The 14,639-nt window shown below is 39.8% G+C and overlaps 2 protein-coding genes across 2 annotated transcripts; one reads left to right on the top strand and one right to left on the bottom strand.

The window, feature by feature from the left end:
- Positions 1-1,898: 1,898 nt before the first annotated feature.
- On the bottom strand, positions 1,899-7,570 carry LOC306838075 (cyclin-dependent kinase 5 activator 1-like). The gene is made up of 3 exons (XM_079366025.1): positions 7,011-7,570; positions 4,882-5,492; positions 1,899-4,795 (listed from the first exon to the last, which is right to left on the bottom strand). The coding sequence occupies exons 2-3, from the start codon at positions 5,392-5,394 to the stop codon at positions 4,304-4,306; spliced, it is 1,005 nt and encodes a 334-aa protein (XP_079222151.1). The 5' UTR covers positions 5,395-5,492; positions 7,011-7,570; the 3' UTR covers positions 1,899-4,303.
- A 3,607-nt stretch (positions 7,571-11,177) lies between these two features.
- Positions 11,178-13,758, top strand: rpain (RPA interacting protein). The gene is made up of 7 exons (XM_079367076.1): positions 11,178-11,384; positions 11,492-11,671; positions 11,979-12,051; positions 12,279-12,390; positions 12,535-12,598; positions 13,264-13,407; positions 13,503-13,758. The coding sequence occupies exons 1-7, from the start codon at positions 11,313-11,315 to the stop codon at positions 13,530-13,532; spliced, it is 675 nt and encodes a 224-aa protein (XP_079223202.1). The 5' UTR covers positions 11,178-11,312; the 3' UTR covers positions 13,533-13,758.
- The last annotated feature ends 881 nt before the right edge of the window (positions 13,759-14,639 follow it).

The following is a 14,639-nucleotide window of genomic DNA, read 5'->3' as shown; positions in this document are numbered from 1 at the left end:
ATTTAAGTACGCTTCATATGTTACATGATAGTTTTTGTCTTGTATGTGTTGCAAGAGAAAATATGGCACATAGTAATGAGTGGATCAATGATGAGATCGTGTAAAGGAGGGGGCATTGTTCGTCCATTTCTAGAAAAAAAGTTCTTTCAGAAGTATAATTTCCTTTCTTTGCCACCTTTATAGGTTTCAGAGTGCCTTGTCATTGTATCTGCACTGCTGGAAGGACAGAAGACATTAAAATAAGAAATAAAAAAAACAATTTCAGTACACCCTCTAATCACTTTTCTGTCACAATCTAACATCCAGACCTTTTTAAATAATCATTATATCGTATGCTGGGGGTGTTTCTTAACTTAGATTGTGTTTTTGATTTTAGACAAGTTTAAAAAGTATACTTGACCAGATGCTAAGCAACCTTTCATTCAATTACGAATTGTTAACAAGCGCAGCCAGCCTATTAAATTCAGGATTTCTCTACACCTCAAAGTGAGGAACATAGCAACGCCGAGAGAAAGGAATTTGGAATTTCACAAGTCTTTCTCTTTGCCAGAATCAAAACAACAAAAGTTTAGTTACAAGGTTCAATAGTGGGTTAATATGCTCTTGAGAAGCATCAGTTGTTAGCATTTTCACTTCCAGGGCCATTAAGCACATAAACGCTAACATTTGCCCCAGTCTTTAAATACTGTGTACTTTGTATCATATTTTAAAGCATTTGAAATGATTTGAAAACATGTGGGAACTCTGGAAAGTTATAATAAAACAGCTTTTGTAACCAAGTCACTACTGTCTAACAGTAACATTCTGAGTGATCTAGTGCTTATTCAATGTCCTAGAGACATCTGTCATTTTAGACTGCATGACCAAGTTGTAGTTTATCGTCTGCTTGATTGAACACACTTACAACTATTTGTCTTTACTTATGTGCCGTGCAGGAACAAGCAGTCTAAGATATGATTTACAAAAGGTTTCAGGGCTTAGCAAAAGGTCAGTGAACCCTTTAGCTTAACCACATAGGATTCTCATCAGGTCATCATTCCTCCTCTAAATGTTGGTGATAGTCAAATCACTGTGTTTTATAAAATCCCAAAGTATAACTAAAACATTTTCTCTTTTATTCAGTTTGTGTAGTGTACCTTTGATCCCTTAACTTGCTGTAATTCATCTCTGGCCTAAACTTCTACTCACAGAATGAAGCTTCAGAAGGAACAAAATAATAAAAAGTTCTGACTCAACAGTCATGTTGGGGGAATGCCATTGAGAGAAATGCTACTTGTGTACTGTTTGACCCATCAGAAACAGCTAGGAGGAAGGTTGTGTAAACAAGCTGGTTTGCCATGGATGTAAGTCTTCATGTGCATATTTGTCTCATGAGGTCTGACTCTGCATCAAGGCTACATTATTTTACAGCGTGGTACAGAGTGCAGCCCAATCATTTCACATCTGAATACATTGAGAGTTCAAACATCATCACCTGCACCGTGGAGCTACCAAGTCTGGAGGCAGTGCTGACATCCTGTCTTAAAAATCCAAGCCTGGAGGATTTCCTCTAATAAACAGAATTGTACATTTTTAGCCTTTGATCACTTCAAAGATCAGGCCAAAAATATATATTTCAGAAATGTAAAAGAATGTCAGCTGCTCAAGCTTCGATTGACTCCAGTTTTTGGTGTTCATTTTGCAAGGTGACTTATAATAACTTCACCGTGTATTTAAATCACAAGCTTTTCATTTTCACTCAACATCATGTGACCTACGTAAACAAAGTCTTTCTTTTCCTGTCTGACATAGATACATTATGGTAATAATGTAAAAACATTGTCCTGATTCCTTTGAAGTCTTTCTTGTTCATCAGTCAGAGACTGTGATTTGGCTCATGTTTCGTTTGGTTGTCATCGTTTTGTTTTTTTTTGTATGAAATAATGAGTCTTCAGAATGATTTGGCACAAGATCTCTGCCTGGTTGAAGGAGCTTTTCAAAAAAATTGTGGACAGTTTATTGGCTACAGTTAGACTTAGTGATGTGACATCAAGGCAAGGCGTCTCTTGAGACACTCCATTGGCTTTTAAACAGCCGTTGCATGCAGTTAGGCTGAATAATGTCTTTACTGTCTATCAGGAGGGAGCTTTACAAACTTCCAAAGTTCATCGCTATTGAGCCAGATACTTAAAATGAACAGAAAGTTCATGCTACAAACTGAAGAAGACTGACCCACACTTACTCCCTTTAAGTGACCCGACAACTTTTTTGGACTTCATACTGAAACTTTGATATGCCTCCTATAGCCATTGATTCTTATGTCTGCTTAAGCTGGAAAATGTTTCAGAATTGGGGCTCAACCTTGGAGGTAGGCCTCTGAGCATGTATACAAAAATACAAGAAATTCCAAAGCTTGGACTCCCCTGGACAAATGGATAAAAAGCAACACTTCTCACATACTTTCTTCGTTAGGGAGTCCTTGCGCCGAGCTGTTCGGATGACACATCACTGAGTCTAGCTTGCAACAAGTTCAACATGGCGACCGCTCAGTCTCTTCTGTTACATATGTCACGGTGTGCCCAAAACAAAGCAGCATGCTAGGAAACCTAAAGAAGCACACATGCATGTCGAACAACTTAGTGAATAAGTATGCCGTCAGGTCAGCTGACAAAAGAGTCTTTAAATATGGGGCAACTGGATTGGGCTGGACCGCACCAGGGGGGGTGGGGTGGGGGGCTGGCCAGTTCAGAGGAGCAGATGGACAGACACAGGGAGTGTCTGTGTTTGAGTTTTTAGTGGTTGCTGTAAAGAGTATTGACTGTATGAAAAAGAAGGATGAAAGAGGAGGGACGTCGACACTCCAAAGAGCAGAAGAAGCCCCTCCATCTGAGTGGTGACAGCAACATCAAAGCTTTGTTTTGGAAGAAAAGTCACAACAATACTCAAGGCGTCTACCGCCTCCAATACACACCTGCAATATATTCACATTTTCTTTCATTCTGATGTGAGTAGCCATTGTCCTTCACAAGTCAGCTCCATCCATCATCATCATCATCATCAAGAGTAGCGTTCAAAAGTGGAAATCATTCTTTCTCGCAAAAAAGAAAACTTTACTTTCGGGTTATTCGGTAAAGCAGCAATATGGACAGCATGAGAATGTGCAGGGGAAAGAGGAACGGAACCTTTCCCCATGTTAAATATGTGGTATTGCATTTTCCCACGTTTTTGTAAACACAGTGTACAGAAGGGCTCTCTTAATGATTATTAATCTGTGCCCGGAGATCAGCATTTCAAACTACTAAAAACTACTAATTGTACCCTCAATGTTAAAGTAATTAGGTCATATTTGGGGGGGGGGGGTAACAAGAAGAACAAATTTGCCAAATAGAGACTACAAATTCACAGTTCATCCATCTTTACTGTGTTATTATTTATTGTTTCAACAGTGGGCCAGTGTCGCTAAGTGCAATATTCTTGGGCAGGACAAGAGGAATAAGGGAAAGTGGAGTTGGCAATAAGCAGATAATCATGTGCAAGGACATATGAAGTGAACTCATGCAAGGTGCTTCTTGTTTTTCTTTACCCCGCCATTTCCTAAAAGTAGAAATGTAGAAACTCATAATAGCATCATATCATTTCCATGTATCACTACAAGTACAAAACTTGCTATTTATTCGATAATCTGTGTTGTCTGGCATTTCACCCCTCCAATTCGGTGAAAAAAAAAAGAGATCTTTTCTTATCTCACTGAAACAAGGTATTTATCAGACTGATGTGAGTCTGAAATCTGCGTGAAAATAAATGAATAACTATTGGTCGAACTCAGCCTTTTATTATTACATCCTCCAGCTTGCAAGCACAGCAAGTGATTAAACATGGCGAACTTGTCTGTGAAGAAAACGACTGAACATATCTTTTCCTTAAAGCTTGTTATTGTTACATCCAGGGCCAAGTGGCCTAGGCGTTGGATACCAACAAGTGTCCTGAAAGTCTTGGGAATCGACTCGGATCCAATTATGTCAAATAATGCAACAATAACCCTGATTTAATCTGCTTTCTTGCAGTTAAAGTGACCAGTTGGCCAGTGGCAGCCTTCAGGCACTGAAAGCCTGTTAGTGTTTATGTGGCTCATTATTTGAATTAAATGATTTAAACGCTTTAGGATAACCTAAAATATAGTCAGGGATAGACCAGTAGAGATGCCAGACAACATTACAGCTCCAACATATCGCTACACTGCTTTACATTGATGTACCCTACCTCAACCTTCACTTCATCAATATTTCTATCCTTCCTCCTTGCCTTCCCCCCTCCCAGCTCCCTCTTATCGGTCAAGGCCTATGAGGAGTTTGGTTTTCTCCTCCTCTTTCTTGCTCTCGTTCTTCAGATCGGCAAACACCTGGGTGAAGAAGTGCGGGTCTGTGTTGATCTGCAGCATCTTGCCGCTCATGCGGTTGATGATCTCCAGGCAGCGGTCCCAGAAGGCCTCCTTCTCTGCCTCGACCAGGAAGGGCTTCAGCGGGTAGGAGATCTCATTTCCCATGTAAGAGTAGGACAGGTAGAGGCAGGTGAGCAGCGAGGCTTGCAGCTCACGCTCTGAGGCCACCTCGGATGATACCACGTCGCGGCACAGCATGTAGAGGAAGACCACGTTGGCCGGAGTGATGAAACCCTGGTCCTGCCAGCCCTGAAGGAGAAGGGAGCGGTCCACGCTGCGCAGCCACAGCACCGGATCAGTCGGGGAGAGGCGCTTCAAGCGATAACACCGGCGGCAAAGGAACTCACCCAGGCTGCGCATCAGTTCACTGGTTGAAGCCTTAGTTGCCAGGAAAGAAGAACAATTATAAAATGTGATCAAATGTCTTTTTTTACCCAAAAGGCAGAACTAAAAACTTTTGTTACCTGGACGATAACACGTTTTGGGGTTCCAGCTGCAGTTGATGGTTGGATCCCAGAGCCTGTAAGGGAATTCTTTTTGGCAGCGACAGTAACTACGTTGGCAAGGGTCTTGGAGGTGGGCAGGTGGGAGGAGGTAGTGGTGGTGGTGGCTGAGGGATCCTGACTTGAGTAAGATGAAAGGTTAGCGCAGGATTGAGACTTCTTCAGTTTAATGCTATTGGAGGTGGAGTTAGCTGTAGCAATGGCGTGGCCTTCTGGAGAACTTCCTTTCCCGCCATCTCCAGCGTCCGACTGCAGCTTCTTGGAGCCCTTCCTCTTCGCTGATACAGCCACAATGCGTTTCCATGGTAACACATTGATGATAGAGGGGCGTTTGAGGGACTTACCAGCTGCTGCAGCAGCGTCCTTAGCATTCTTGCTGTTCTGGACCGCTGTGTAATGGCCTACCGTGGCCGGGCCATCTTCGAACAGCACGGCCTTGCGGTAACTGGGAGACAGTGACAACACTGTACCCATGATGCCTGTGCGAAGGGTTAGTGTTGGGACAGAGGAAGACTAGAGGTGGTGGAAGACAAAGAGCTTTAAGAGTACCTCACTTTTTGAAGATGATAAACCTGTGAAAAAGAAGAAAAGAGAAAAGGGGTTTTCAATGCCACTGAATAACTTAGGTCCAAGTTGATGATACTTTTTAATTTTAAAAAAGAGTAATAGTCAGCAAAAGTAATGAAAGGAGAATGAAGGTGTCTGTCTGGTTAGCTACTTTAAAAATACTTTCACTATCATCCCATCCTAGCATGATATCTGACAAAAACGTGTCTGCTCAAGAAGAGAGATGCATCATCTGGTTGAAAAGTCCAGAAATAGTCACGGAGTAAGAGTTACATAAATGATATGCTGTAATTAAGCTGTTTCCAAGGCCTAGAGGTCAAGAAAAGTTTTCTTTTGTGTGCTTGTGTGTGCGTAAGTGGGGACGGTGGTATTGCTCACATTTTCTAAAGCTTTCAAAAACATCTGATAGTCTTCCTCAGTTAATGGAGATTTCCTGGAATTGGATATCCTGTTTCGATAGCTTTATTCATTGTCAACTTTTCCAACTTGAGTATATCTGGGAGAAGGTGAGATGCCGTAGAAAACTCTGTGTAAAATTGAACATTGTTGTTTGTTTTTTCCATTCAAAGTTGAGCAGCTGTTTGTGTACTTTAAGGCCAAGATGAGCCATAATTGTGCCTTGAACAGTACACGTGAGCAGCATAATGATGAACAAAGTAAACAATCAAGGTCCACTTATTAGTTTTTAACAGCACTCTTAAGACGACCGTACAATGTAGCTTGTGTGGGACTGTCACAATTTCACACTTCGGTTTTTTTGTGAGGGCTAGATGAGGACAAACCCCTAGAAAGAAGCGAGGTGTATTTTTTTTTTGTTTTAGTTTGGTGTACCCACCTTTTTTTTTCTTTACAAAACAATACATTACTTAATTATTGTTGAATGCATTACACATTGATTGTCTTATTTTTGAGACACAATGTCTTAACTTATAGCATTTAGCTAAAACACACCACCTGTGTCATAAATACTCCGCACTGTTCTCTTAAAAAGCTCTGCTGTTTAGTTTTATGTTTAGGAAAATTGACATATCTCGATTGAAGGGAAGGGAATTACATTTTCACTGGACTTTGTCTTCCCCTTAATGCCAACGATGACATATTGTTGCAACAGTCTCAGCCTGCTGCTGCTGTTCACCAGTATTATATAAGAACCAAGATAGGGCCACACGGGAAAGAAATGTGCGCAAGCATCCATCTTAGCTTCAAAATGGAAGCCTTGAACAGCCACTCCAACACACCGCAGCTTCACAAGCATCCTCTAGAAACACCTTGGTTAAAACATACCATGATCATGAAAACGAGGAAGGAGATTCTATTGCATTTAATGTTTGCACTATCTTTGTTATCGGGAATCCTGGAGAAAAGAGCGCTCACACACCTGTGCATAGGTGATTCTGTCGTCATTGCTGGCTTTAACATATGAGTCTGGGCATTTTGGTGTATTGACTGTGGCCATATTATGTTTTATGATTCGCAGAGGCTTAGGCAAAAATGCAACAAATTAAATCTGTTTGTTTTCCTACCTTCTGATTAATCTCTTCTCGTGGAATCCATAGGCTTAAATCACACCTTGACCCGTCTTGCTGCTGGGCAATTGCGGTCAAAATGTGAAAACGCCTACAGCCCTTCTGCTTGGTTTCCACACCACCAACACGAGCTGTCCTGGGCGTGAAAACGACTCCGTCTTGATAGTGTACAGTCCCCGGCGCTAAAGGCCCACAGTTTTGTTTCCCAATGAGCTGCTACTTAATTAAGGCTATTTTTTAAATCTTGGTTTTAAAAAGTCCGTCGCACGTAGATGCGGAAAGACAGGAGGCAGATGCGAAATGTGCTTCACTCCTTCGCTCGCAGCGAGGGAGAAGATGTCTTCCATTGAGAGCCGAAAATCTCTACAGTCAGAGCTTGTTGACGTCCAAACACGACGCTTGGAACGCTTGGAAAATCTCAATTAGACACTAACACGTCGGAGCATATCGCATCTATCAAAACAAAATCAAAACAAAGGCTGAGGAAAATGGCCACTATGAATTCCTGAAATCGAAAGCATCTTCAACTATGCAAACCTGTCAAAGAGAGACAGAGAGAGAGACAGAGAGAGAGAGAGAGAGAGAGAGAGAGAGAGTCGTTGCTTTGATGCGGGCATCTGCAGTTATTCGGGTTGGATGTGGGGGAGAAACGGAGCCTTCTCATTGGCTGCTCTCTGGATGCTGCTGCTGCTGCTGCTGCTGTCGCAGCTGCGCCGCTTACACCATTGGCGGTCGAAGGGTTCGAGCCTATCGGAAAGGTCGCTGTCCGAGGTGCTGAAACCAGCCGAGCAGATGTGTCGAAGCTGGCACGAATGGGGGCGGAGGGGAGGAGTGTGGGGCTGACTGCTTAAGATGAACGCGGAGGTTTTTGTGAATCAGTTTGAGTGGGTTGAACACGCTTACATTGTGGGGGTGATAAATCGGCCTGCAGAGAATTTAGCTCATGCGCTGTTCTGACAGCAGAGCGTTTATGGCATCTAAACAACTGTTGAAATACTGAGTATCAGCACCGTTGTAAATTTCCTTGGAGCTCACCTGCAGTCTTTCTACCTGTGACTAAATGTAAAATGTGTATAATAGTAGTTCTTCGTGCACGATGCCGCTTGAATCAATAACACGTTGACTCAAGAATGTCACGTTTCAGAATGTCACTGAGGCTACAAGGTCAAGAGAGAAGGAAGAAAACAAGTTGATCCTCACTGATTATCTCATGACCCAGTCCAATTTTGCAACCCTTTAAAACGTAAAATGCTTTTTAAACAATGATGAGTAACAATGATCAATCTATTAGAATTACGTTTTTAGACTTTGAACATTGGAAATAATGCAACTAACTCTTCATAGGCTCAGTGGAGCTTTTCCTGGTGATAAAATTGATACAGGGCTTCTTTAAGGCTATTGTAAGTTGAGGCTCAAGACCATCAAATAGGAGTCCTATTTTTATTTCTCAGTTGTCTGGAGTCTGCTGCACAAGGACACAGACCCATCAGCACATTTTGAGTGCAATACCAAGTTTTTCAATGCAGAATGTAGTTTTGTGTGAGTGGGGGCTATTCTAGAGTCAATGGGGCTCCTGACAAAATTAAATTGGGGGCCCTCCAAACAGCGTTCATCACTATGATGTCTGCCAGTGTCTGTTCTCCTCTTCCTGTTTCTTTTTTTCTCCTGTAGACAGATCATTTCTCTTGATTTTTATTTGTTGACTTTCACTGACAAATTGTGGTTTTCACAAAAATAATGCATGCAATGGAAATCAGGGCAACAAGAGTGACCTTTAGGAGGGTTTCTTACATTGCAAAATGTGCACCTTTAGGAACACTGCTTTGGTTTAAGTTTGTGAGTCCTCAGGGGCCCTTAACTGGCCTGGGGCCCAAAGGAGTTGCATGCCTTGCCTATTAAGCAGCATCCCTGTGTGAGCTACCTTATTTGAAATGTGAGAAAACTATGGTGGCTATGGTGCAGGATTCTGGGTAAATGGGCGCTCATGCTCCATTATGGATGAGAAATCAGTGAGGTCTTCTACAGGTACCTCGGCTCTCACTAAGATAACAGGTGAAGCTGGAAGGTCCAAGCTGACTCACATGTTGCTCTTCTTTATAGTAGTTCTTGTAACTTTTGCACACAGACTTAATGTATGTGGTAGAGCAGTAAAAGGTGTATCTTTACATTGAATAGCTTGTCAGGCCAATAAAATAAAGGTCATAGTAGAAATAAAACATTTTCAATATACTGTATGTACACCTTTCTGAGGAAAGCAACAGAGAATATTGTCTGAATCATCATACTACATGCTCAGTATTCTCGTATACCCTCTGGCAGATGATATTGAGTTACAAATACTAACTTAATTGTATTTAAAACTAATTTTTGTTAGGCTCAATTCAAGTCAAATATTGTCTCTGAGGCTGCAGGGATTGTGAAATAACTTAATTATGTTTTTTTATCTCTCATAATTGTATTATTGTAATTACTTTTAGGAACACGTATCAATGGTCATGTCTCATCTTTTTTGATTGGTATGTGCTTCAAAAGTTTATAACACCAATGCCCAAAACAAACTTCTCCACAGGGCAATGCAAGTTTATTAATGTTCAAAGTCTTTTTTTGGTTGTGCACTTGCAGAGTTGGAATTGTTTCAGTGTGCTGCTTTTACTAAAGTTTGAATATAATGTAGTATAATGTCTTATCCTATGTTTGTAAATCATTAAGTCACATTTTAATGTCACTATGGGGTGAGGAATGTCATTATCTTTGTCCAATATGATTAATCATGTAAACATTTTAATGTACTCAGTAATAGACCGCTTGACTCGATGGAAGGGATAGCAATTTATTTTAGAGTTATACTCTGCAGAAATACTCTACAAATCCCAACAGTCATCATAAAATCTAATGTTTGCACCAAAGTAGTCATTAAGTTGAGGAAAAGGAGACTTAATAAAAAAATGATTGGCTTCGGATGCAGAGATTGGCCCACTGAGAATGCCTTGATATCAGGTCCAGATAATTGTGTACAATGCTTCTACAGAAGACTGAAATAGGTCTGCCTGTCCACAAATATCCCTCCAAACTGTGCACAGTTTTACAGTATGTAATGACAGAAAATCCCATGTTTTAAAAGATATCTTAAAAAAAATCTTTAAATAACAGTATTTGTTACAATATATATAAATCATTTACGGTTTGTTAATAGTTTTCTCTTCCTGTTTTTCGACTTTAGAGTACCTCTGATTGTTTGTATTTAGTGAGAAGACTTTGCAGATGTTTTAATTTGAATGTTAGGTGGGTTCCTTGTTCAAATCCTTCAGGGTTTACTTTGTCCAATGTGCAATCCTTCAATCTGTCTCATTGTATTCTTTGCTTTGCTGCTAAAATAAATAAAAATACAGACAAAGATGTAGCTTTCCTCTCTCCAATATCTCTCTGTTGATATTACACTTGTCCCTAAGTAAGTACACATGAATGTGTGAATTCCATTACTGTGAATTATGTTAACATTTACCAGCATTTGATTAATCTTAAACAACAGTGTTTAAAAAAAAATTCTAAATAAAGTGTATGTCCCAAAGTCAGGATTACTATTTTGAGCTTTCTTTAAGGAAAAAAAGTCAGATTTCTAATTATGTAGGTATGATGTATGAAACTAATCAGTAACTCAATCAGTAACTTCAATTTAAAAGTCATAAATGTAGAATCTAATGGTCACTTCTCCTGTAACTTATTATGAAGGTATATATGTTTCTCCTGGAAATAATACTGGGAATACTCAAACAATGAATTACTGGAGTATTTCATTTAGGATTTTCCATTAATTTAACAGCTTATAAGCAACTCATAAATTATTTCTACATCAGATATTCATTCACTTGCTATAAGTTCCTCCATCTTCCCACGTGTCCTGCAGGTCAACACCAAATGTTTTGTATTAACATGTAGCCTATGCACTACTTTGCTTCCGGCGACTCTAGATTTCAGGTATTACTTTTTATAAACACACACACACACACACACACACACACACTAAAAAGACATTCCCTGAAACAAAGGTGATTTAGTTGTTGTTTTCTTTCTATTATTTCCATCTTTCAGGAGTGGTCGCCGCAGTTCAGTAGCTTTGGTAGCACGAAACTACATAACCCATCATGCAATTCACGGAAGCTGTTGTCCACTTCCGGAACATGGGGGTTAAAAGATGGTTAACGGCGCAATGTTTTGTTTTTAAGTCTTCCCGTAGTTTAGGCAGTTCGCTTGAACAAATCATAGTGTGCATGTTGTTTCACACTTGCTGATAGCGTACAGATGGATGCGTTACACAGACATCGCTCCCTTTATAAGGGAACGACTCCGCCATGGAAAGAAACGTACCGGAAGGTAAGAGATCATATGTTAACCTGTCAGCTAGCTAGCTAGCTAGCTTGTCGTGCGCCTCTGAGTCTACATTAATTTTCCTTCTCTTCTTTTTTCCGTCTTATTTGCAGCGCTGTGTGGACAGACTGAAAAACAGCCGGTCGAGGCTGCTGGAGAGATATCGTCAGATGGGAGAGCGCGGCTCCGGGGCCTCCATGATCGTGCAGGAGGTGATGGAGGAGGAGTGGGGTGCTCTTCAGTCAGAGGACCGGAGACTGCCCTCCCTGTGGGGCCCAGACGGCAGAGCAGAGGTTTGACCCTTCTTTGACAATGTTTTATTCAATAACCCATCAGATTTCCTATGTTTCTGTCTCTTGGGTTTCTTTTCCTCCGAGAGAGCAAATGTTTTACTTTCAGACAGCTCTGTACCTTTTTAAGAAAAACTAGCCACGTTATTAAAAAAACAAACAAACCCTGCTTTGGTTTAAATTTTGTAAGAGCCTTAGGGGGCCCCTTCTTGCCTGGAGAGCCCCAAGCAGTTGCCTGCCTTGCCTGTTAACAAACGGAGCCTCTGGTCCGAGTTGAACAACCAATGATGGGTCTCGTTTCTTTCTCCAGATCTTCAGTGTCATGAAAGAGTACGATGAACTGGCGGTTCTGGAAGAGATACAACAGGAGCTCTTGTCTCATGGTAACACATTTCTGTATCCGACAGCATCCGCTTTGTGACACAAACTCAAGACTGCATGAAATGAAATATTTGTAACAATTGTCTTTTGAAGTATATGCGAACACCTGTTGCGCCACAAATAGGGAAATAATATCCAATGGTAGTAAAGACAAAACAATATTTGCTTAGATCACCGGCAGCAATGAGCTTTTACAAAAAAAATGTGTGTTCCTTTCTCCGTGCCACAGAAATGTCCATCATTGAAGAGTACGAGAGAAACCTGCAGTTTGAACAGCAGTACATATCATCAGTTGTGGAGGGGATGGAGGAGATGCACATTATATGCCCCATATGTCACATGTGAGTCACAGATGAGACTTCTGTCACCTAATACTCAAAAAAAAAAAAATGTTGATTAGATCCAGCATCTGTCTCTGTCTTATTTGACAAAGATTTTCTCAGATTAGTTTTATGTGATCTTCGCATGCTTCTTGTGTTTCTTAGGAGAAACTTAAACATCAACAGTCATTTCATCTCCTGCCCCTGTGGACTGTACATTAACACTAAGGTTTGTGTGCTACATTCTTTCTTATTATAAATAAAAACCTCTTTCCTCAGCTGGAATGATGAGAAGGTTATGTTTTGTGGTTTTTGTTCAAATGCAAAGTTTCGATTTAAAAAGTTGCCCTCCTTCTCCATTAAGTCGCAACATCACCAAATCTGAACACATGTATGGCGTATTAGAGTGGAGTTATGTGACCTGCATGGTCTAAGTATATCTTTCATATCATGTATGCTCAAACATCAGGAAGTGGGCTTAGAAATCAAGGAGACAAAAAATGCTCTTTAAATACGGTAAATAGAGCTCTTGCTTGAGAGTCATCATGTTGTGGTTTCTTCACCACTAAAGCAGTCCAGTGATAGACAACACTTTAAATGCTGCGAAACTGCGAAAACATAAAGAAACACAGGCAACAATAGTAACACTGTAGGAGCAGATCACAGCTAACCACTAAATCAGTGGCAACATTATATCCGGTTTACTCCTGTTGACACAGACTTCATAACCCTCACCCCCTAAAAAAGACGAAATATGACAAATGTAAAGCTACTTTAAAATTAGTCACACTGACATAGAAATCAAATTCATTTGAAGATTTATTGAAATAGATTAAAACTGTATTTAAACAATGTTTTTGTCCAAACATTTTTTTTTTTAATCTTGTTCTTCAGAATCAGAACGTCACGCCGGATATCCTGCGCCATCTACTGGAATCCAGGGTGTCGGAGCACATGGAGGACTGTCTTCACAATCCTGTTTTCTCTGTATCTCCAAACACAGATGGCAGCTCTCCCAACCTGATGATTAGCTGTCAGGTAGTGCACAGTCACTGTCCCTTTTGAACATGTCTGCAGACAGATGTATATATTCTTCAACAACACAAGTTAATTGTTCTATTCTTTACTTTCAGGTTTGTGACTACCTCTCCATTGTCTTGTGAACAATGAGTGGACTCACTTGCTACATATTACTTTTTATGTTTATTAAATAAAGGATATTTTTATATTATTGTGTGGATGTTTAAATTATCATGTATACCTCTCATTACTACTAATTCACACCAGTGGTCCCCTTTAAGCTTTGATCAAGAGTTTAATTTGACATTTTAGTATATTACAGTTGATTTGTTATAACTTGTAAATAAAACTCAAGTTTAAGAAATTGAATCTGACTCCTCTTCTTCCATATTAGATAAACAAGACTTTACTCCAGCTGTCTCTTTCTAAAGGTATTGTGTGTTAGGTTTAGCTGAGAAAGTTGCAAATGAAGTGCACATAGAAATTGAGCGATGCAAAAGATCCATTGTATATTAATATATTCTGTTTTTATTGAGTTATTTTACCTCATATTTTGAATTGCAGGGGAGGGAGTAATGCTGCTGTTTGGTTTATTTAGATGTAAGGGCACTTTGTGAAAAGTTTGATTGTTCTGTACCTTTTTTTTATTTTTTTATTTTTTTTTAAATAGGGCCAAAAAATATCTTTTGATTTTTGTTTATCTAAATGTCATGGTTAAATAGCATTCAACAACACATCAAGCTTTGAGGACATACACATGTTTATGGACGCTAAATTCTCCCCATACAAGATCCTTTTTCAAAATCCAGTTTAACTGAAATTCAATTTTCTTTATATAACAAAAAGATCCTTGTGGAAGTACATTATATTTTTAGAACAATTACATCAATAAAGCACAATTGCAAATGCAAATGAAACAAAGATTACTCTAATATGTTATCATTAACACAACTGTTATTTCTATGCCATCATTTGTAAGACATTCAAGACATCATTACTGCAGCTCTATTTATATTTCCTGTATCTATATTTTTAATTTTTATTTAATTGTGCACTGTGCGTTACTTTTGTCTGCAATTTTTGCTCCTTGCTGTTTTATCAATGTAAATTTCTCTGTTTTGAGATGAATGAAGGAATATCTTCTTCTACACCCGCTGGATACTTTTTGAGTTATGGCGATTTGGCGCCCCCTGTGGACAAAACAGTAGATAGATAGATAGATAGATAGATAGATAGATAGATAGATAGAT

The sequence above is a fragment of the Symphodus melops genome, assembly GCF_947650265.1.
Source record: "Symphodus melops genome assembly, chromosome: 17".
In the NCBI taxonomy this organism is placed as follows: domain Eukaryota; kingdom Metazoa; phylum Chordata; class Actinopteri; order Labriformes; family Labridae; genus Symphodus; species Symphodus melops.
The sequence above is the reverse complement of the archived record's forward strand: the minus strand, read 5'-3'. Positions and strand labels throughout refer to the sequence as shown.